The sequence below is a fragment of the Danio aesculapii genome, chromosome 8 (genome assembly GCF_903798145.1).
Source record: "Danio aesculapii chromosome 8, fDanAes4.1, whole genome shotgun sequence".
NCBI classification, from domain to species: domain Eukaryota; kingdom Metazoa; phylum Chordata; class Actinopteri; order Cypriniformes; family Danionidae; genus Danio; species Danio aesculapii.
In genome coordinates this window covers 18,803,338-18,828,581 of record NC_079442.1, presented here as the reverse complement: position 1 = coordinate 18,828,581, position 25,244 = coordinate 18,803,338, and the positions used below count along the sequence as shown (strand labels likewise).

Sequence of the window (25,244 nt, the reverse complement as noted above, 5' to 3'; positions counted from 1 at the left end):
TGATTCAGCTCATTTTTATTAAGTATGTTGAGTAACAAGAGGGAAAAAATCTATTTTTAAGTGCACATAAAAAGTCAATGTACACACAAATATTCTGTCTTTACACAGGTGGCCTTGATCTTTCATTCAGGAATTCATATTTGGCTCCAGATGCTGTATCTAAGCTTGTACGGCGAGTTTAAGGAGTCAAACCTGCCTCATGATATTTCTCTGGGTGAGACAGATTTTTTTTTTATTTGAGTGCTTTTCAGACACATCCTGCAACCAAAGACTGATTTGAACGATATCCATAATAATGAAGGAGAGCAGCAATAGGCACAGCCGATGTCGATGATCCTGCTGCACAAAGTAAAGTGTGTTGTTGAATGAGTGGTCACACCCAGAGACGACCAAACCTGTCCTGTCGATTCAGATCGCACAAAGACTGAAGTGGCCCCTCCATTCAAAACCCACAAAAGACAACTAAACTTGTTTTCATTGACGTTCATTCAAGTTCAGTGGAGTTTTCCCAAGCAGGGTTTCATTGTGTGTGTTTGTATGTCTGTATGTATGGATAATAAAAGGTAACGTATAGAACCATAAAGGAGAATAATAATACTTCAGCTAGTTCCTTTGTGTTTCGCAGAAAGAAAAAAAATGTATGTATGTGGGATTGGAGTGACGTAAACTGAGACAGGATGATTGTAATATTACAATCTGTATATTTTTATTCAGCAGCTTTATTGAACATTTAACAAAGAGAAATGATGTGGAATTTCTTATTCAGACAAGACACAAGAATCATGAAAGAAGACAAAGAAAATCAAGAAACAGGACTTAATTAAACTTAATCAAAGTGGCAACTTTGGGGTTTCTGCAGGTTTTAGGGAAGGTTTTAGTACAGCAATTTCAAAACATGTTTCCAACACTGAGAAAAAATAAGACCATTTGAAATTTGTAGAAATTAGGTGATTTTTCAGGAATATGTTTTATGTATTTTCTGAAAAAAAAATCCAATGTTATTGACTTTGAGTTTTATCTTTTATGAATATTACAAGGTTCGCAGTCTGTTTTTTTAACTGCTTAACTAGCTATCAATGAGTTAAATAGTTCATTTTTTTACAGTAGGTATACCATTAAAACACAGAATCTGTTCATTTTTTTTACTGTAGATATACTATTAAAACACAGAATATTTCCACTTTTCTACTGTTGGTATTCCCTTAAAAACACAGAAAATAACCGTTTTGTAATATAAAAAGCCCTTAAATTAATATAAAGTGTTTCAGGTTTTTTTTACAGTAGTTTCACCGTCAAAGATTTATTTTTTTTATTTTTTTCGTTTTTTTAAATGTGGACACACTGTCAATTAACTGAAGTTTTCTGTTATTAATTTACAGTAAAAATTCAGTGTAATGAGCTGCCAGTACATTTTCCCATTTTTTACAGATTTTTTTTTTTTTAGAGTGCAGAGAAGTTGTCAGATATGGAAAATACGCAGTGATCAAATATAAAAGACATGAGCAAATTTAATTTAACTTTCAGAAATGTTTTTGACAACATATTACATATTTAATAAAGCAAAACCTGATGACGAAATAATGATAAGAAATACAAAGGAGGGTAACACTCTATTTTGATGGTCCATTTGAGTATTAATAATTAAGTATTAATTAATGAATTACTATTTGTGGAAAATCACTTTGTTAAATCTGAAATAATAAAAAAATATATATAGACATTCCCATATACTGTATGTATGAGTATGCTTACTGTATTTACATATATACAGTGCATACATGTACCCACACATATAGTATACAGTGGTGTGAAAAAGTGTTTGCCTCTCACTGATTTCTTAACTTGTTTCAAGGTTGTCACATTTTAATTTCAGATCATCAAACAAATTTAAATATTAGTCAAAGACAACACAAGTAAACAGATCATGCAGTTTTGAAATTAAGGTTTTTATTATTAAGGGAAAACAAAGTCCAAAACTACATAGACCTGTATGAAAATTGTTTGCCCTCTTAACCTAACAACCTGATTGGGCCACACTTAGCAGCACCAACTGCAATCAAGTGTTTTCGATGACTTGCAATAAGTTTGTTACAGCGCTGTGGAGGAATTCTGGCTCTCTCATCTTTGCAGAATTGTTGTAATTCAGTCACATTGGAGAGTTTTTGAGCATCAACCACTTTTTTAAAGGGATGCCACAGCATCTCAATAGGATTCAAGTCAGGACTTTAACTAGGCCACTCCAAAATCTTTTCTTTTTTTTCTTCAGCCATTCAGAAGGGGACTTGCTGGTGTGCTTTGGATCATTGTTCTGCTGCAGAACCCAAGTTCACTTCAGCTTGAAGTCACTGATAGCGGGATATTCTCCATCAGGATATTTTGGTGAACAGCAGAATTCATGTTTCCATTTATCAAAGCAAGTCTTCTAGGTCCTGAAGCAGCAAAACAGCCACAGGCCATCACACTACCATCACCACATGTTTGATTTTAAATTTCTTTGGATCTCAGCATGATGTTTTGAGGATCTTTTGGTCTACTTTACCTGTCAGGCAGGTCTTATTTGAGTGATTTCTTGATTGCGAACAGGTGTGGCAGTAATCAGGCCTGGGTGTGGCTAGAGAAATTGAACTCAGGTGTGCTCAACCAGAGTTAAGTTATGTTTTGACACTTTTTCGCACAGGGCTATGTAGTTTTGGATTTCGTTTTTGGAAAACTGGATGTAGTTTTGGAAATCTGTAAGGGGCAAACACTTTTTCACACAACTGCATATTTATTTTTATATATATAGTTATTATTATTACTTAATAATACATTAGGTAGAAGTAATGATGTTAAATGATTAATTTGTGGATGTTGGTGGTGCATTTTTTTTCTCTATAAAAAACAGCTTCTATAAATTATGTTTTCTAGTCTGTGTGTGAGATAAGACCAGAAGTGACCAAGTCTCTGATTGCCCTGAGAACTGACTGGTCCTCCTCTCACATTGTGTGATTTAATGGATTAAACATGCAATTTCCCCAGGATGCGACAACTGCCTGCAGGATTTGACCATTTAAGGTTTTTGTGCAAGAATTTCACACACAGCACAACTGTAACACTTTTTCATGATGCTACCATACACTCACAAGTACAAAAATGCAGTCTTACAAAATAAACGATTAAACAGAAAGGTGCATGAACCACAGTTTGTCTTTGGCTTCATCTATTGGTGATTTTGGCGGGAGGATGTGCTGTGTTTATATGAGTGTGTCTGTATGATGGCCCAGCTGGACTGGCAGTGAGCGCAAAATCGTTTAGTTCTCTAACGGGCAGCCAGGGATGGACAATCCGCACAATGCCATCCTCTCACGGGCACCTAAACGGCCTCTTTGTAGCTCCAGGAGGAAGGATGAGTCGCTTCTGCATCCAGATCCGGCTCTGCAGACTCTCATACAGGTGCTGAAACAGACGAAATCTGTGCTTTTGCATTCCTCTTCGTTTTCTGCTCTCGCTAGCTAAACAGCAAATTGGGTCAATGCTTTTATTAAACCTACAAAAGGAGTTTTTCGCACTGGTGCACAGAACTGACTTTTGTTGTTTTTACATTAAGACTGGGCAATGGAAATATTCTGTGTTTTAAAGAGGTCATTCACCCAAAAATTTAAATTTGCTGTTAATTCGGGTCATCCAAGATGTAGATGATTTTTTTTTCAATCTGTCTGTCTCTCTCTCTCTCTCTAACAGAATATTGAAGATTTTAGCTAACAGTGGTTGTTTGTGATATATAAAATGCAATTTGACTGCTACCGATCATTTGAAAAAATCATAAACAAGCAAATCAAAATAGCTGTGGATACACTGAGGTCTGGTCAAGCAGAGATATTAAGTTCAAGAAGTGATTTATGCCAATAAATAATTAATTTTCTAATAACTTTTTGGGGATTTGGCAGGATGACAGTACATATAATAATTTTTCAAAACACTAGTATTCAGCTTAAAGTGCAATTTAAAGAGGTAAATTAGGTTAACTAGGCAAGTTAGGTTAATTAGCAAAGACATATTTTTTATATTTGTTTATTTACTAACTTATTACTAACCCAATGAGCAAATTATTTCATCTATTTATATATAAATCTCAATTCAGTACTGACAATGCAAATAGAAAAAGAAAGTAGTGATTTCTAAATTTACACTGACTTGTATTTAATTGCAGACAATACAACAAACATTATTTAATGTGTTTCTCGTGATTTTTATTGTTTCCCCCCCCAAATAAACACATACTTCAATTTTGGTTCTTGCAACACATTTTTAAAAAGTTTAATACAGTAAAGCATGTACCACTTTATAATGTTGCCATTTCATTTCACAACATTTTAAAGACATTTAGGGACTGAAGACACAAAGTGATGAAGTGTTTCAAGTCTTAAGGTGGGCAACAGTACGAGGTCTTCGTTGTCACATTTTGTACTTGAAAATGCACCACATATTCTCAATTGGAGACAGTTTGGGACTGCAGACAGGCCAGTCAAGTACCTGTATCCTCTTCCCCTGCAGCCAGGACTTCATAATGTGTGCAGAATGTGGTTAGAGTACACATTTCCACTGTGTGATGGTCCATCCAAGATGCCTCAGAGAAGTCGACGGCACTTCTGGACACTGTTAACATAGGGCTTTCTTCTGGCACAGTACAGTTTTAAATGGCATTTGTGGATGTAACTACGTATTGTGGTAACTGAAAAAAGTTTTCTAAAGTAGTCCTGAGCCCATATGGTGATATCACTTATAGATGGATGACGATTCTTGATGCAGTGCCGCCTGAGGGATCGGAGATCATGGTTAAACTTAGGCTGGCCCCTTGTTTGTTATGCGCTGAAATTCCTCCAGATTCCTTGAATCTTTTAATTATGTTATGCACTGTTGAAGGTGAAATATCCAAATGTCTTCCTATCTTTCTTTGAGGAACATCATTTTCAAACATTTAAAAAAAAATTTTTTTTTTCAATCTGTCTGTCTCTCTCTCTCTCTCTAACAGAATATTGAAGATTTTAGCTAACAGTGGTTGTTTGTGATATATAAAATGCAATTAGACTGCTACCGATCATTTGAAAAAATCATAAACAAGCAAATCAAAATAGCTGTGGATACACTGAGGTCTGGTCAAGCAGAGATATTAAGTTCAAGAAGTGATTTATGCCAATAAATAATTAATTTTCTAATAACTTTTTTGGAATATGGCAGGATGACAGTACATATAATAATTTTTCAAAACACTAGTATTCAGCTTAAAGTGCAATTTAAAGGCTTAGGTAAATTAGGTTAACTAGGCAAGTTAGGTTAATTAGCAAAGACATATTTTTTATATTTGTTTATTTACTAACTTATTACTAACCCAACGAGCCCATTATTCCATCTATTTATATACAACCTCAATTCAGTACGGACAATGCAAATAATAAAAGAAAGTAGTGATTTCTAAATTTACACTGACTTGTATTTAATTGCAGACAATACAACAAACATTATTTAATGTGTTCCTCGTGATTTTTATTGTTTCCCCCCAAATAAACACATACTTCAATTTTGGTTCTTGCAACACATTTTTTAAAAGTTTAATACAGTAAAGCATGTACCACTTTGTAATGTTGCCATTTCATTTCACAACACTTTAAAGACGTTTAGGGACTGAAGACACCAAGTGATGAAGTGTTTCAAGTCTTAAGGTGGGCAACAGTACGAGGTCTTCGTTGTCACATTTTGTACTTGAAAATGCACCACACATTCTCTATTGGAGACAGTTTGGGACTGCAGACAGGCCAATCAAGTACCTGTATCCTCTTCCCCTGCAGCCAGGACTTCGTAACGTGTGCAGAATGTGGTTTTGCATTGTCTTGTTGAAATATGCTGGGGCGTCCCTGGAAAAGAAGGCAGCATATTGTGCTCCAAAATCTCTATGTATTTTTTTTGTACCTTTGCCAAGGGCACTGGCACAACCCTATACCATGACAGACACTGTTTTTTGTTGCTGACAACCATCTGGATGGTCCTTTTCGTCTTTGGTCTGGAGCACACAGCATCTATTTCTCCAAAAAATACTGATTCATCTGGCTAGAGTACACATTTCCACTGTGTGATGGTCCATCCAAGATGCCTCAGAGAAGTCGACGGCACTTCTGGACACTGTTAACATAGGGCTTTCTTCTGGCACAGTACAGTTTTAAATGGCATTTGTGGATGTAACCACGTATTGTGGTAATTGAAAAAAGTTTTCCAAAGTAGTCCTGAGCCCATATGGTGATATCGCTTATAGATGGATGACGATTCTTGATGCAGTGTCGCCTGAGGGATCGGAGATCGTGGTTCAACTTAGGCTGGCCCCTTGTAATGCGCTGAAATTCCTCCAGATTCCTTGAATCTTTTAATTATGTTATGCACTGTTGAAGGTGAAATATCCAAATGTCTTCCTATCTTTCTTTGAGGAACATCATTTTCAAACATTTAAAAAAATTTCTCACCTTTTTGTTAGACTAGACCTTTCTTGGATGCTGCCTTTGTACCAAATCATTACAATCACCTGTTGACATCACCTGTTTCAAATCACATCATTGTTTAACCAATTTACCTGATTACTTACCCTAAATTGCTCCTGTCTCAACTTTTTTAAATGTGTTGCAAGAACCAAAATTGGAATATGTGTTTATTTAGAAAAATAAAACAATAAAAATCATGAAAACATTAAATATAGTTTGTTGTATTGTCTGTAATTGAATATAAGTCTAAGTAAATTTAGAAATCCCTTTTTTCCATACTGACCCAACTGTTTCTAATTTTGGGTTGTATTTAAAATTACATAACTGAGCTAATGACACATAATATGTTTCTTACTCATGACGTGTCTTGTCATGATTATAAAGATGTCATGACAGCCTTATGAACACCTCCTTTGAATAAAGTGTTACCGAATGCTCTTTAGTTCTCGCCTCTTTTTCTTTGTCACCTTGTAGACATCTCTTTCCCTTCTCACACACATACTTCTGCCTCATCTGGCCATTGCTGTGAATTCCCTGCCTGTAACAACAAACCACCATTGCCCACTTCCTCCTGACAGGTGCTGCCAATGAAAAGACCTCCAGTGTGAGAGATACATGGCACCCCATCAAAGCGATAGAGTGAAGGGAAGTGAACAGAAAGAGAGAGAGAGAGAGAGAGAGAGAGAGAGAGAGAGAGAGAGAGAGAGAGAGAGAGAAAGAGAGAGAGAGATGACCCTCTCTGAATGACTTGAGCAGTGGTGCAGTATTCTAACATTTTAGTTAACAGAGACATCACTGATCAAACTGTGCATCATTTCAAGCTCTGAATGAGGGGTTTATGGTAGTGCTGTTAAACAATTAATTGGGATTAATCATATCCACAATGAAAGTTTGAATTTAAAAATACTATAACTATATATTTTTTGTGTATATTCATAAATGTATGACTATATTGTATAAAATGCTTAATTATATTTATATATAAATATTTATAAATAATATAAATTATATAGAAAATAAATATATTTAAACACATTTCTTTTGTATATTTTCTAGATTTTATGTACAGTATGTGTGTGTATTTATACATATACCGTGGTGTGAAAATATAAGTGTTTGCCCCTTACTAATTTCTTATTTTTTTGTATGTTTTAGATCATCAAACTCATTTATATTTTTGTCAATGATAACAAGTAAACACATCATGCAGTTTTTAAAAGAAGGTTCTATTTATTAAAGGAAAACAAGATCCAAAACTACATAGCCCTGTGTGGAAAAGTGTTAAAACATAACTCTGGTTGAACAATTTCTCTAGCCACACCCAGGCCTAATTACTGTCACACCTGTTCGCAATTGAGAAATTACTTAAATAGAACGTGCCTGACAAAATGAAGTAGATCTAAAGATCCTCAAAAGCTAGACATCATGTCGAGATCGAAAGAATCGACATACAAAAAGAAATATAATTGAGATCTTCCAGTCTGGAGGGGTTATAAAGCCATTTCTAAAGTGTTAGGACTGCAGAGAATCACAGTGAGAGCCTTTATCTACAAATGGCAAAAACGTGGAACAATGGAGAACCTTCCCAGGAGCTGACCAAAATTGCCCCAATAGGGCAGTGAAAACTCATCCAAAACCACAACAGCATCAAAAGAACTGCTGGCCTCATTTGCCTCAGTTAAGGTGAGTGTTCATGACTCCACCATAAGAAAGTGACCAGGCAAAAATTGTTTGCATGGCAGAGTTCAAAGACGAAAACCACTGCTGAGATAAAAGAACATAAAGGATCATTTCAAGATCATCAGTTTTGATAAAAAACAACTTGATGATCCCCAAGACTTTTGGAAAAGTATTATGTGGTTGTGTTTAACATTATGTATGGAGTACAAAAGTACCAACGCGTTTCATAAAAAAAAAATCATACCAACAATAAAATATGCTGGTGGTGGTAGTGTGATGGTCTGTTGCTGTTTTGCTGCTTTACGACCTGGAAGACTTGCTGTGATAAATGGAACCATGTATTCTGCTGTGTATCAAATTATCCTGAAGGAGAATTTCTGGCCATGTTAGTGACCTCTAGCTGAAGTGAACTTGGGTTCTGCAGCAGAAAAATGATCCAAAGCACACCAGCAAGTGCCATTCTGAATGGCTGAAGAAAAACAAAAATAAGATTTTGGAGTGGCCTAGTCAAAGTCCTGAACTGAATCTTATTGAGATGCTGTGGCATGACCTTTTGTTTTTGAAAACCCTCTAATGAAGCTTACAACAATTCTGCAAAGATGAGAGGCCACAATTGAGATTAATAACCACAGCACTAGTTTGGATACATTAATTAAGTTAATTAAAGGGATAGTTCACTCAAAATAAAATTCTGTCATCTTTTATTCACCATATTCACCCTACCCGTCTCCATTGACTTTCATAGTTAATTTTCCTACACTGTAAACCCAAACAGTGACTTTACTGGTAATTTAAGTGGAAACCCGTTGCATAAAACAACTGAAGTTTTTACACAAGTTAAAACATTATAGTCCTAGTAAAATTAACATTCCACTAAGCAAAGTTGTTTAGTTAGAGTAACAGTTTAGTTTCACCTTGTGTAAAAACTTAATTGGTTTAAGGCAATGGGTTTTCATGCAAATTTAGTAAAAAAAAAAAAAAATAAATAAAAGTCAAGGATTTGGGTTAAGAGTGTGTGACTGAAGTTAGTCATGGTTTTGGACAAATGTTAAAGCTTGTTTCCTTGCAAAGTCAACTATTTAGGTTTACAGTGTACAATGGATGTCACTGGTTATCAGTTTCCAACATTCTTCAAAATCTCTTCATCTGTGTAACATTGGTTTTTTCTACTTTGCATTTATTTAATAGCAGCACAACACTTGGAAAAGGCTGTTAATTTTTTTCCAGCAAATTTCATATTTATTAATGCAGAGATTATAGCTAACTCTTGAGTTTTAAGAGCTAGGCCTATATTTTCAAACTTTTCTATTTTGGTATATTTGAAATACTGTAAACAATGCACTGAGGGCTTTGAAAGAACGTTCTTTTTGTGGGCCTGGTCAACACTGCTACCTGTTGGTAGAAACATGTATTACAAGCTGACTATAATGTTTTATAATCAACTGTTATATATAATTTACAATCAATTTTTGCTGTTGGAGTTTTCAGCATAATCATACTCCAGTAATTAATGTTTACAAAAACTCTTCACAAATGAGATCCTGGATGACTGTTTTACAAAAGTACATTGTATGGGTCAAAAAAGCTTTATTTTCTTGTATTAATTTAAGTACCTTGCCCCCAAAAGATGAGCCTGGTGGACTTTAATTAGTAAACATGTCGATATAGGGTATTATGAAAATAAACTATTGTAAGTATGATTCTATTACTCTACCACTTGTTTACGTTTTAATCTAGAAAGGTATTTAGGGTTGTCATAAATGAAAAAAATATTTAAATTGATTTACAACTTATTTACCTAACACTCTTTTAAAATGCAAAAGCATCGCTATTTGTGTTATTTCTTTAAATTAATCATCATTAATCATAATATTTGGATTTCTATCTGACTAAATGAACTGATTCAGCATCATAACCAAGTTTTATTTAAATAACCATTAGTTACAGCCCTAAATCTTAAAATACAGTCTTAATCATACCTTAAACGTCATTTGATTACAGTGATGCGGGGGCTTCCGTAATTTGCAGCGCCATTTTATTTATTTATTTATTAAAACACTAACGTAAACACATTGATTTCATTAAAAAAAAAAAAATTTACAATACAGATTATATTCTATAATTTCAAAAATTAAAATTATTAAATGATAGTAAACCAAGTGTGAAAAAGTTACTTACGGTTATTTGTTGTCTATGTTAATTAGGATAGGATAATTACAGCATTGTGTTGTTTGGCTACATTTTAAAAGAATTGTATTAATTGACGGAATAAATCTATGCAGACAAAAAAAAAAAAAAAAAAAAAAACACATATGCACTTTAGATGTCAGTTGTCTTCCTCAAGGGGGCGCCAGACGCTCAGAAAATCAACCCTAAAAAAGCTGCATATAAAAAATTACATCTGTTATATGCCGACTTCAGAAAACCTAGGCTTTGCTGATCTACAGTTTAAGCTTCAGGATGTTTCTATGTGCGTGCGTGCGTGCGTGCGTGCGTGCCTGCCTGCCTGCCTGCCTGCCTGTCTATCATCTATCTATCTATGCTGCTGAAAATCCCTGTTATGAGCACACGCTAGAATGTTAACTGAATATGCAAGTTAATTTACAAAAGTTCATATTTTCAAAACCTGCTCAAGTAACACGTTAATTCATTCAGCAAAATGCTAAACATGTCAGAAATATAATAACAAAATACCCTAATATTAGCATTAGCAATGTTAGAAACATTAGAACAGCAAGTAGGTTTACTGTTACAAACATCCTAGCATAGTGTTAAAACAAAGCAATCATGTTAATACATGCTAACAACACCATAAGTGCTAAGTGTTAGCAACATGTCAGCTATGGAAGCATGGCATTAAAACATTAGAAACATGCAAATTGATGCTAACAATATACAAGAAAACTTGTATTTAAATTGCGTATGTATACTTTTTGTCCTATAAAAATAAAGAGGTTATCAGTTTAAAACATTGTCCTTTCAACCTCTGGCGTGTTAAACAAAAGAAAACAGTATATGTTTATGTTACACAATAACAAACAGTCACTACTTTGCACGAATGCTCATTTTCCATAACAAAAAAGTGAAACTGGATTATCGATTGCCATTTATTAAAACATATCAATACAATTGATCTCCAAATAAATTCCTGGAAATATGAAAATAAGGCTTAATTAAACTCCACTGAGAATAATTAAAAGAACAGCAGGCCACTTGCAGGGAAAAAAATAATTGTATATAAAGTATCATAAAACACGATGCACTTATTTTGTTTATCTTTACAAATGCAATCAATAATTGTCGCAACATCTGAAATTCTCTCACGAAAGAGCACAAAAACATATAATAAAAATAATTCAGACAATAATTTCAGACATCCAAATATCTTACAAAATATGGATGGACAAGGTTAATGTTTACAGTTGTGCGAAAACATTTAAAAGACAATACAGGATCGTAAACAAGATAAAAAAAAATATATTAAAGCAGTGTTTCCCAACCCTGTTCCTGAAGGCACACCAATAGTACACATTTTAAACCTCCTCCTGAAGATGCACACCTGAATCAACTTATCAGAACATTAGAAGAGACTCCAAAACCTGAAATGAATGGGTCAGATAAGGGAGACATCCAAAAGATGTACTGTTGGTGTGCCTCCAGGAACAGGGTTGGGAAACACTGCATTAAAGAATAATCACTCCACATTGCGTCTTCACACAATCAAAACATGCAGAACAAAGAAAAAGAAAATATTCAATATTTATAATATTCATTTTGAGCTGTTTGTAGCCTCAGCCAAGAGAAAGACTGGACTCAGAAAAGCAACATCTCACTGCATATACCTTCGTAAGGCTTACCTAAATGGTAGACCTGTACAATTAGGATAAATCACTAAATAATTCCTGCAAAAATACAGTGAGTTTAAAAGTAAGTTTTAAAAAGCCTAGATGTACTATTTGTACAAATCTTTATTTAAAAGAATAATAATTATCTACTATGTGCACTTAAAATCAGCCATTTTAAATTAAGCCAAGATTGTCCATGCACTCCCTGATCACACAGATCTGCTTGTTTTCTCTGTATTTCTGCATGTCGCTTTAAGAAACACAGTTGTCACTCCCAGTTCTCAAGTACCAGCTCATAGACTTATAGCCTGAACATGTAACACACATGCACATGACGTCGCCTGTTTCACATTTGTGAAGTCTACATGGAGATGATAATGGTACGTTACATAACACCTGCACTTAGAAAACGTCACACAAATTTGCATTTTCAGGCATCTGAAATATTGTCATGTACATGAAGGACCAAACAAAAAACTATACACTTTTATTTTAAAAAATGTCTCTTAAATGCCCCCTCAATCTATAATCATAATACTGAACACAGGTTTACTGCGCATTTGGATGTAAATATTTGGCCTAACAGCAAGTATACAAAGTTAATTGTATACAAAGTTTGTATAACAGCAGTATTATAGCAGTATTCACATGTTTATCCAATTTTAACTGAGGAATAATTCAACGAAGATGAAAATATTTATTAGTTGCAGACCTAGAACTAACGTTTTTGTATAAGCTTTAGAAAGTTTTCAGTGCTGGTTTATGTAACTAATATATAATCGAATGCCTCATTTCCACAGAGCAGTACGCTACAGTATAGTAAAGTACAGTTCATTTCAGTACTAGCCAACCTGATCAGGCTTGCGTTTCCACTGCCAACCCTAACCTTAATTGATAAGCATGATGTATGCCAGAAAGTAGCGTTCAACATCTTTCTCCTTCAAAAAAGTAATATGGGCCATTCACATATTGTATCTTTTGCAAACTCAAGTTCTTTATATTAAATGTAGACACATTGTAAGCATGTCATACTGTTGTGCTAGGTACCTTACAAAGAGTACTAAATAACTGAGTGGTCGTCTAACTAATGACGTAATGTGATTGACTGTGGGATAAAAGGGTGGAGATAGAGGATTGTGTCACGCACTGAAATGTAAAACAAAGCTATACAAAGTAATTATTTAATGAGTGCGTAGAATGACCTTTAGAATAATATTATTAACTAGATTAATGCACCAAAAATTGTAAAAACCGCGAGCGCACAGTGCAAACTTCATGAACCTTATGAAGGGTCCCACAAAATTAGTACGGAAAGGTTTACTATTTTTGGTACTTTTTTTTTTCAAGGTTTTCACCTTTATTGGATAGGACAATAGAGAGTATTGACAGTAAAGCATGGGGAGCAGAGAGAGGGGAAGGATCGGCATAGGACTACGAGGCGGGAATCGAACTCAGGTCGCCTTGAGCACCGGACTGCATGTGTCGACGTACTAACCACTACACCACTGGCGCCGACTATTTTTGGTACAATCGGAAATAAATGTGTACCATACTGAGCTGTACCACTCAGTGGAAACAAGCCACAACATTAACATAGGGGACCTTAAGTGTTACCATTAGGGACGTTTGCACCTTTTTACAATTCCTACAACTTTTAGCGCAATTTGGTGTGTTTAAACTGCAGATACGATTCAAGTTCTAGGAATGCCAGTTGGGGGAACTTAATTTCTTCAAAGCGGGGTTTAACTCAGCACAATAGGAACTACAGTCATATGAGTGTCCACTGATTGGCCAAATACATTTGAAACACCACCAGCAGAGTTTTTTACAGTGTTACTCGATTAAAAAGGTAGTTTTGACAAGATTTAATAGTTGCCTTTGTCTGTGGCACTTTTTGCGCTTTCTTTCGATTGCATAACCACGCTGCCTGGCTAACATAATCTAAATGTTACAGGGGAAATTAGTTCACAGGGAAAAAGTCTTGGTGGCTATTTCCTAGAACTGAGTTCATATAACCACCCAACATAAAACCTCCTATTATTTTACATCCAAATTATTTGTATTTGTAATAAAACCATTTCTACAAACCATCTTTCTCATTTGTGAGCGAACAGATGTTGGAGTTTCACATTACATGGTCACACAAACGATATCAAGGTTTGTCTATTAACGCACACAGATAATAAAAAATAAACAAAAAGAGAAAAGCAAAAGGCATCACGCTATTGTAATACCATCATATTGCAGAATCCCTGATCCCACCATCTAATGTCTATTCATCGGTGACAACAGTCCCTCCATCTCTTGAGAAAGTGAGAACAAGTGCATGTGTACTAAGCAAAATGTGTTGAAGAGGCGTCTCCCCTGTGATCCAGTTGGTTTTGCATCTGTGTGATTTTGGCCAGAACCTCCAACTCCTCGTGCTGCCGCTCTGTTTTGTGGCTGACCAGCGAGCGGTAAAAATGCACAGCGAAAACGATAAACACCAAGGCAAAGGGCACCATGATGGTGGTAGAGGCGATGGCTGCAGCTTCCCCTTCACTTATTCCTGGAGCTTGAGTCACATTGTTATGCGTCGTCGGAGGTGTTTTGCTGAGAGGGAGGAACTTCACCCAGCAGAGAAGGACCACCTCTGCAAGGAAGAGGAGTGTGCCTATGACGGTAGAGAAGGCCCAGGCTAGCTCGATGTGGCGGTGCATGCGCTCGTGTGGTGACTCTTTGATGGAGTTAAGGTTGTGGACATTGCTCACAGCCTCCAGGTTTGGCAGGATGCATGTGCTGATCATCAAGGCAAAGAGGTGGACGGCCACTAGCACTGTTGTGCAGGCGCTAAAAGCGATCAGTAAGCCAGGAGGGTAATGATGGTCTTCCTCCAGCTGGACCTCCACCATTGCCACCTGAAAACACATTAGTGGGCTTCATTATTGCATGTCATGCTGTATGTTTGATAGTCTACAGCCGGGGTGCCCAAACCACTGTCCTGCAGAGTTTAGCTCCAACTCATCAACACACCTACCTGGAAGCCTCTAGTACAGGAGAGGGTCAGTGTCCTACAAAGTTTATCTCCAAGCCTAATCAAACACATCTGCCTGTAGCTTTCTAGTGATCTTGAAGACAGGTGTTGCTTCTGAAATCGCATACTTCCATAATTTATTGTAAGGTAAAAACAGTATGCGAGCCAAGTAGTATGTCGGAATTCACCGAATAAAAAAAAAAAAACAGTATGCAAGAAGTACCCGGTGGCTTACTAATTTCTGTGAGATTCTGAAGTGCGCATCTGACAGATGCTACGCTATCCCATTATGCTATACAAGAGAATTCATAAATAGTAGTGAAGCGATGCAACCGACACTGGTAGGTCATGTGATCATGACAAAATGGCAGATGAAGTACGTCCGAGTTCCATTCTTACTGCTCTAGGGTTGCACGATACTGGAATTCCATACCAATCAATACTGAAATTTTCAAAACGTCCATTGCCCGCTAACATTTGAGTGCTACTGAGCACGTTCTTAAACCGAGACACTGGAGCGTTTTATAGCCGCGATTCACCAGCAGATCACTCGTATGTCCAATTATAGACAAACCAGCTGATCGACATGACTTTGAAATGCTTCAGTGTCCTGTATGTGTGGTTACACTCAGTAAACAGCAGCGAGTTCTGTGAACTAATGACCTTCCCGGCCAATCACAGTCATTTCTGTTTAGCACATGAACACAACAGCTAATTAGCGCTGTTTAAAGGGCCACAAAACCCCCTGTTTCAGCAGGGTGTTCTCACACCTCTAGTTTGGAAAAAGTCAGGAAAGTGGGTGTGTCTAGGCCTGTTTCGGTGGGAGTGTTGGGGGAGGGAAAGAGGGAAGGTTTTGGATAAAAATGGGACTTTCCGTTTGGGCATGCGCTGATTTTCACAGAGGCTAAACAAACACACAGACGCAGGGGAGGAAGACAGTGACTGTGTTTACATGGACATTAGTAATCAAATTATTTGCCAAATCATTAATTTGTCGACTTTACCTGCAGTTTGGCACTTTCACTTTCATTCAGGAACATTTCATGCATGCCCCCGTGACAAACCAGATATTGCATACGAGGAATTGCTGTACGAGGAAGTCTGCAGTTTTAATGGAATGTTTGATACCGCACGTCGTTTAAGAGAAAAAAAGCCTCCGCATTTCTTGGTAACTTAGATGCACTCGGTAGGTAGCATCAGAAAGCCATGTGCGTATAGACTATCCTGTCACAAAATGCGGCAAAAATTCTACACGATGGTGTTTACACTCGGAGAGCAGCATTTACAGCGGATATTTCAGTCCATAATATTGTAGGGATATTAACGTACTGTAAACTTAGTAACTCAATCATATTTAAAAACCGAAAGAGTACTCCTGACAATACAAACTAACTTTGCCATCTGAACAAACAAAGACCACTGATCGCTTATTTACCAAATGTGTAGAGACAAGACAATCAACACCAACTGGAGCCGCGTCTTTATTAAAAGGAGACCAGCGGCAAATCCAGATTTCATCATTTCCAGATGCGAAAAGCTCTTGGGTATAAATGTTCCTTACAACCGTGTCGCATGCACTGTAATCCACACGTGAGTCCAGCTGTGCTCTCATAGTGAGGAAATAAAAACAAAACCTACAATGCAGCACATTTAAAAACGCAACACTGACGACCTGACGAACAATTCTTCAAACAATTCTTCTTCTTCCACTTGTTTTGGCAACACAACGTTGCGTCTCTCTGTCGTCTGAACACTGTAACAGGTAAAAAAAAGTCTTCAAAGCTATCATGCATATTAATGAAGTTGCACCGCATACACAATAGAGTATGTGGTTTGAACCAAGTCTTTCTCATGAATTAATGCTGCACGCTAAGAGACGTCACGATGTACTCGCAGGTCCACTCTCCACGCTGGAATACACGCAAGTATCTGATCATCGTGACGCAGCTTCAAAAATTTGAAGAACGAATTTGCTCGAAGTAACGCAAAAACAACCAATTTTCACTTTTTTGTGAAATATATGTGTCCTAATAGTGTTTTTAGCAGCATGAGACACATTTATGACTGTCAACAGCTCAAAAAATGCTGTGTTGGTGTTTCGTGACTCTTTAAGAACGTGCTCAGTAACAAGTTAGCAGGAAATGGACGTTATTAAAACTTCAGTATTGATTGGTACCGAGTTCCAGATTCGTAACAACCCTATACTGCTCACATTCATACTATAGAACATACTTTACTAACAGTCGAGTTGAAAATTAAAATGCAGTACCTACTGAGTAGTAGGTGAATTCAAACGCAGCTAGTGATTAACAGGTTCAGGTGTGTATGATTACTGTTGGGAGCAAAACTCAGGACACGGCCCTCCTGGACAGAGTTTGCCCATACCTGTTCTAGTATGACTAGTAAAGCCACAGTCACACTAGAGTTTGTGCTTGCGAAATTCTGTTGTACGGCGCTGTGAAAAGGGACGGGATTAAACAAGATGATTAGACATTTAAAAAGTTAGCGATTGCTCTATATTTTACATTTCTGTATAGAGAGGTCACATTTTGATCTTCTATTGGTCTCATGTGACCATGTGATGCGATTTCACAGGTCAGATCTTGAACTTTCAAATGCAGCAACATGCGAAACTTGTCGCACAAGCTTGCGTTTCCAGTCATCCGCATTCGCATACATATGAATGGAAGAGTAAGGGGCGAAAATTGCAGTGTGACCACGGCTTGATTAGCTGGTTCAGGTGTGTCTAATTGTGGTTAAAGCTAAACTTTCCAGGACACTTCAGGCAGGAATCCTGGTCTACAGGAACCAAAGAAGCATGTGCCAAACTCGTATGACTGAGCTTCTGTTCAGGGTGTTGATCAATGCTTATGCAAATAAAAGACAAAAATAAATGTATTTACATAATAAAGCAAACATGTTTATTCGGGAGACACAGCATTTTTTTCTTCTTCATTCATATGGATTTACATTTTGACTTCTTGATGAATGTTTTAAAGCATCATTGTTTTTTTGTTGTTGTTTTTTTGTGAACTTATTTTCAATGCAGGCAAAGCAATCTCTAAGATATGATTTAAAATATCTTCATTTCTGTTACCAGGTAGCAAAAAACGCATTAAAGAGCATTAAAAAAATAATAAATTGAATTTAATGCAAGTAAACTGGGAAACCATTGACAGTGTTGTTTCTGGAATCCAAAAAGGATTAAAAATATTTTATTGCAGTTTTTTTTAATCGCTGAGAAACAGTTACTTTTAATTATTTGATTTGCAATTTTCATTTTAGCTCAAATGTGGAGTTTGTTGTGTGTTTTTAGGTTTGTTGTTATACGTGTGCGTGTATTTCCGCCACCAGTTAACACTTTTTAAGTAACAAAAATTGTACATAGCTTTAGTAGCCCTGCTACATGGACAGACATGTTGTTTCCATTGTGTTTGTCTGGATTTAAATGCAATGAATAAAAATGATCTAATCCAAGTAAAAAGGATTAAATAAAACTCGGTTTTATAAATTTAGTCAGACTATATGAAATGAAACAGAATCACAAGTTTCAGGAATTTTTTTGCATTAGATCATTTAAATTGAATTGAAAAAGAAGAAGAAATATTCTGAAAGTGTCAATATACACATAACTTTACTGGCGTTGTTATTCACCGTATTCTCCGCGTACGAGCGGGCGCAGCCATTTGATTCTTTTTGCTTGAGACTTCCGGTCTCATTCACTTCCGTTCATTTTTCAGGTTGCAAACTGATATTTTCTTATATTATTATTCTATTTTTTCTGTATAGTCATGCAAACACTTGTTTGTCGAGCAATTAGTTTGAACGTTTTCTGACGTTTATTATCCCTTGTCATTTCTCCCATAAGGAACTGAATCGGAAGTTCTAAAACAATCGCAAAAACGAGTGCACCTCCGCTTTGAAGAATAAGGTCAATAATGGACAATATGTTCACTTGTCAATTCTGATTAAAATATAAAACTGTTAAGGTAATGCTTTTATAAACACAGCATTGATCACAAGTCATTCTGAATGAGGCCTGCAACAGCCCATGCAGCAAGTTACACGTAGCCACAGTTATGAAAATGAGTTTGAAAGTCAGCGATAGGTTGTAGAACTAAATAATAAAACTCTGGCGTGTGTAATTATGTTGCATGTTCACACTGATCCTAAGAGAGATATTTATGAAATGCAGTGTCCTCATGCCATTCACACTGAGCTCATTTCCTGAGAAAGCTTAACCTCAAGCATCAAATATAAAAGCATGAAATTTATATATAGAATTTCTGGTTCTCATAAGGGTTCTAAGTCTGTTTAGAAGGTAAACGGTCACATCAATCCAATGAATAAACTTTTTGAATTTTAAAAGGAGAGGAGACAATGATTTCCAAATCGTTTGATGTTGAAATTAAAAGCTGAGTCAAATTCAAAGTAAACTCATCTGTCCCAACAGGAACATGTTGCATAACATCTTCATTTCAATATTTAACCAAGGAAGTTTCCCTTTCAATAATTGATACATTTTTTGTTGTGTTGTACTAAAACAAAATCAGTTTTTGTGCATTGAGAAAGAAAACACACACACAACAATCATATTTCAAGCTCTTGATAAAATCTGATTTGTATACTACTTCGTTTACAATACATAGCTCATTTATGAAAGTCATCATGCTAAAGTTTATCAGTTAATTTTACATCCATCGCTGAAAATAAATTAATGTACAAGAGACATACTTAAGCCATGATTCTGTTTCACATTTAAATTGAACACTTTTATCAGTTTACTTAACACAACAAAGTCAAAGGAAGCACACTTCCTGTTGCCATGATGTCATGCAAAACATCTTCCAGTTAACGGAAACTTGAGACAGAAATGATTGGGGCCCTTGCAAACATTCACCATGACTACAGCAGTTGTCATAATGTTATAATTAACTCAGCTATTGCAAATATTTTCAGTCATAATAAATAATGCAAAACCTCCTACCAAAATTTGAAGATGCTTTTAAAAAAAAAAAACGAATTATTGGTGATCGACGCCAATTTCACTATGTTGTACTATAATAACAATTACACTAGTAATTTAATTATTTCGGCATAAATGTATTGTAACATACTAAACTGAGTTTTAAAGCAAGTATTTTAGGTGAACAAACCTGAACTTGCTGTATTTTTTCACTGAAGGCCTTTAAAACACACTAGACCAAGATTTAACCTCTGCTGTGATGCACTTATTCATTGGCTATGCCTGCTAAATGAAACGTCGAGATTTTGCACAAAATCTATAGCTGCACTATAAAAGGCCCTGGTACTTCAAATTAAATTGAAGAACAAACCGAAAGGACGTCATTTTGAACAAAATCCAAAATTTTGGGGTTTGTTTTGAGTTCTACCATTGGTCGATGACGATTATCTCATACAGTGCATCCAGGAAGTATTCATAGCGCTTTACTTTTCCCATATTTTTTAATGTTACAGCCTTATTCATTTATTTGCTCAAAAATTCTACACACAATACCCCATAATGACAATGTGAAAAAATAATTTTTGCAAATTTATTAAAAATAAAAATCCTCAAAAATCACACGTACATACGTATTCACAGCCTTTGCTAAATACTTTGTTGATGTTCCTTTGGCAGTAATTACAGCCTCAAGTCTTTTTTAATAGGATGCCACAAGCTTGGCACACCTGTCTTTGGGAATTTTTGCTCATTCCTCTTTGCAGTACCTCTCAAGCTCCATCAGCTTATATTCTCCTCTCTCCACAGAAGAACGCTGGAGCTCAGACAGATTGACCATCAGGTTATTGATCACCTCCTAGACTATGGACCTTCTTCCCCGATCACTCAGCTTAGATGGCCGGCCAGCCCTCGGAAGAGTCCTGGTGGTTCCAAACATCTTGCACTTATAGATGATGGAGGCCACTGTGCTCATTGGAACTTTCAGAGCAGCAGATTTTTTTCTGTAATCTTCCCCAGCCTTGTGCCTCAAGACAATCCTGTCTCAGAGGTCTACAGACAATTCCTTTGTCTTCATGCTTGGTTTGTGCTTTGACATGCACTGTCAACCCTGGGACCTTATATAGACAGGTGTATGCCTTTTCCAATTATGTCCAATCAACTGAATTTACCACAGGTAAACTCCAATTAAGCTGCTGGAACATCTCATGAATAATCAGTGGAAACAGAATGTATCTGAGCTCAATTTGGAGCTTCACGGCAAAGGCTGTGAATACTTATGTACATGTGATTTTTTAGGTTTTTTATTTTTAATAAATTTGCAACAATTTCAAAAAATCTTTTCTTTTTTCACATTGTCATTCGGACGCAGTCCATGTTTATAAAAGTTGAAAACATTGTTCCATTAAGTGTCTGTCTACGGCAAATAGAAAACGATGCTAAGATGTTTTCTTTACGTTTGATTGGTCTCAACATTTCAGATGATATGTTATTAGCACATCAAAGAGGTAAAGCGTTTGTTTAAATGTATATTTTGTTAGTTTAACCTGAATTTGTGACATTTTCTATGTATGTTTCTAATTAGGCAACAAACATATGTAGACTGCTAAGTATAAGTGATTATGCATTGTGTCAAATCAATCTGTGATTTTTCTAGTGAAAAAAGTAAAACAACAAAGTTGATATTAATTGTTTTCATACATCTGTCAGTCCAATTTGTCTGGTAAAATCATAATTTAGCCTATATTTAATCCACAACTCATGACTCAAGTGCAGTTATGGAGAGATAGCTCAATCCCTCCTAACCTGAACATCTTCTCCACTCCTCAATTTGCACAAATGTTTTATTTAGATTTGGTACAATGAAGTATACAACATAGTAGTACATAGTATACAATGAAGCACATGTGGTCAGAGTCACATTTAATGAAACATTTCACCCAAATAAAAACCCATCTAAGGAAAATGCAACCAGCCATCTCTAGCTCTGCCCACACTCTGCCTCTTTGCCCATTTTGGGTTACCCAGGAGTGATGCACTGACAAGATGTTGACAGTTGGCTCCAAGCACTTGTATCTTCAGTTTCGCTCTTTAGAAAGCTACGAATTACATCACAGACACTACGTCCTTGTTTTTTTTTTTTACAATATATAGTAAAAACAGAGCTTTCCATAGGCGTAAATGTAGGATTCTATGAGCTTGTAAACTGTTTCTGGAGATATTTTGCACATATCTTTCAAGATATCAATTTAAACTAAATAAATGTAGCTACTTGGTACAATTATTTAATAAATGGCACTTTCGAGCAGTGGTTACACACCACTTTTCGCCCCATAGACTTTTATTCATATGGATGTGAATGCTGCAGACCAGAAGTTTCGCATGTCACTGCATTCCAAAGCTCTGTGACCTGCGATGTCATGTCACATTTATGCATGAGAGACCAATAGAAGAAAAAAACATGACCTTTCTGTATACAAATTTGAAATATGGAGCAACGATTCATTTTATCAGTGTGGCATCTTCTTGTTTTATCCTGCTCCTTTTCCAGCACCATGTGGCAGATTTTTGCATGTTTATAGTCCAAATATCTACATTTCAAAGTGAAAACTTTTTTTACTTTCCACACTGGCAGATAATTAAAAAAAAATTCATTAAGAAAAACCCTTAATTTTGACTTATTTTTTCCGAAGTTGATAACCAAACAATATGTTTACTTGATCTAAGAAGATTTTGATACTTGGACTAGAAACGAGAGAGAACTAAGTGAAGGAAAATAAGCATTTTTTTGCATTGTAATTATTCATTTTCTGTACCAGAAAACTGTTAGACTACCCAGAAAATCATCAAATTGTGCTATTCAAACTATTCTGTGAAACTGTATTCATATCTCAATATCTATTGCAGAAAAATAAAATATTGCCATATCAGATTTTTCCAATGCAGCCCTAAGTTCAATGTCAACAGTCCTTAATATATTTTATTTTGTATTCGGTAGAATAAAAAAAAAGTTTATTTAAGTTTATTACGTTAATAATAATAATAATAATAATAATAATAATAATAATAATAATAATAATAATTCCTTACATTAATATAGCGCTTTTCTGGACACTAGTGGTGTAACGCATCACGGTTCAGATTACCTTATGGTTTTTTATTCACGGATCAGACCATTTTTCGGATCAGACAAAAAGTGGAGGACACAAATGCAATTTGCTTTCCATTTTTAACAAAAACAGTGCTGCAAGAAACTTTTGGTTTTAATAGACAGAACTTAGAACCTGTACTTTTATTTAAAAAAATGATGTCTGGTTGTTAATTGCTGCCCACAACTTTCCTTTTTGAGTCAAGTTAAATGCATATGAAGGTGATTTTATTCTTTACCATAAACATCATTTTATCTAAACTGTAATCTGTTATCCCAGCACTTCTGTGTAATTTGACTGTTTATAACTTCATAACTAACTCAGAAGACTAAAGACTAAATCTAATTTATTTTGCAAGGTTGTTGAGATCCCGATGTTTTAATGATTAATCATGCAGTTTACACTGAATGCATTAATGCAGGCTAAAGAAGCAGTGACAGAAAACACCTTTAATTACCTAATAAACCCACCACATCCCGAATAACCTACCACAACTTCTTCCATCATCATTATATTTTACAGGAAAGCCTAAATGGTTTCATACATGTGACTTGAATGACGCGAGGGGCGATCTCTCTGTGATCGTTACAAATTTTGGATTAATCTACCATTAAAAAATGTATTAATCTGTGGGTCATGTGTGTTCAGAACCGTGGGTTTTGATCCGTACAAATCACAAATCAACTGTGATCCGTTACACCCCAAAGCGCTTTACACATTGGGAGAAATCTCCTCACTCCGCACGTTATGATACATTCTCATTTTTTATGATTTATTGTATATAAAGAGACAATTCATGCATAAATTTGAATATGCCATTAACAACTAGTTGTTCAGTTTGAGTTGAGCTAGTTAACTTTAAACAATGATTAAGCTTCTGATAGTATATATGCAGAAGTATGCATAAGGACTTTTAATAATTCAGTAACCTGGGCCAAACGCTTCCGGTGAACTGTATGCAGTTACAAAATCGGCACGTTTAAGGTCTGTTTTCTTTAAAGATCAACGATCTTCCCTGTCTGATGGTTATACAATTTAAAGCTGGTCTCAGTCTCTACAAGAAGCACTGCATTAAATTACATTTTTACGCGCCCTGTTTTTAACATATGAACATTTATTTTACTCTAGTATTTTCAATACAAGTGCTAGCCTGCTGATCCTGATGGCACGTGCGTGTAAACGTTTTATCTCGGTTTATACTTGAACAACTAAATGAATATTGAAGTCTATTTAACTGATTTTATTTTAATTACATAACAACATCGATGCTGTACAAGAAACAGTAATAAATTTTAAAAAGTCACATCAACTGGTTCACTGGAAGTTTATCGGTATGCAAAGAAACAGTAGCTGTGTGCATATACCCTATTGTAAAGTGAAAGTGTGTAGCTTTATTGCTAATATACACACGACATACTTGTCGCCCCCTACTGGCATTACAATGTAAAAGGAAGAAAGAGCCACGGAAGGAACAACGGGTCTTACTGAATTTTAGCTAAATAAACTATTCGACTCTGAGGGAAAATCCCCACCACAGAGAGCAGCAACTAAAGTTTCAGATACCTTTGTGAAAGAAAGGCTTTAACACAAGGTAACTCTTAAGCCCTGTGATTACTCTATATCCATGACAGGTGTCGTTTGCACATCAAAGTGACAGACAAGTCATGCGTCGGTTTACAAGGCTATAGCACCGAAAACTCGCCAGCCTTCCAAAATAAAGTAAGTTTTTTCTTTCTAAACAACATGTCAAAAGTACGTTCTCAACTCACCATAGCGAAGCCGGAGAGCAGAGCAGAGGTTCTGCTGGTCGCCTTAAGTTTAGCTCGACTCAAGTAAAGTTTTCTCCATGACAGAGCTTGAAGCGAGTGCTCGTTCAAACTCATTGTCCTCGGAACTGTATTAGTTTAAAAGTTATGAAACTTTTTTAAATAGAGGGTAGTTTCTTAATTATCGTTCGTTTGTTTGCCGGAGCCCTTCAAACCGATGTGACACACACTCAGATTGCAAAATGACTAACCCCATATACCTTGCGCTACAGTTGAACCACCAGAAACTACAAGACAAGCTACCCACAATCCACCGCTAACGGTC

General features: G+C 35.9%; 1 protein-coding gene across 1 annotated transcript; it reads right to left on the bottom strand.

Moving 5' to 3' along the window:
* Positions 1-11,790: 11,790 nt before the first annotated feature.
* On the bottom strand, positions 11,791-25,211 carry orai1a (ORAI calcium release-activated calcium modulator 1a). Its single transcript, XM_056463364.1, has 2 exons — positions 24,923-25,211; positions 11,791-14,928 (listed from the first exon to the last, which is right to left on the bottom strand). Exons 1-2 carry the CDS (start codon positions 25,034-25,036, stop codon positions 14,365-14,367), a joined length of 678 nt encoding a protein of 225 aa, XP_056319339.1. The 5' UTR covers positions 25,037-25,211; the 3' UTR covers positions 11,791-14,364.
* Between the last annotated feature and the right edge of the window lie 33 nt (positions 25,212-25,244).

Excerpts from the sequence above, each read along its gene's own strand:
- orai1a (XM_056463364.1), bottom strand. The coding sequence starts at position 25,036 with ATGAGTTTGAACGAGCACTCGCTTCAAGCTCTGTCATGGAGAAAACTT. Across the intron at positions 14,929-24,922 it reads TGCTCTCCGGCTTCGCTATG|GTGGCAATGGTGGAGGTCCA; the intron begins GTGAGTTGAGAA and ends ATGTGTTTTCAG.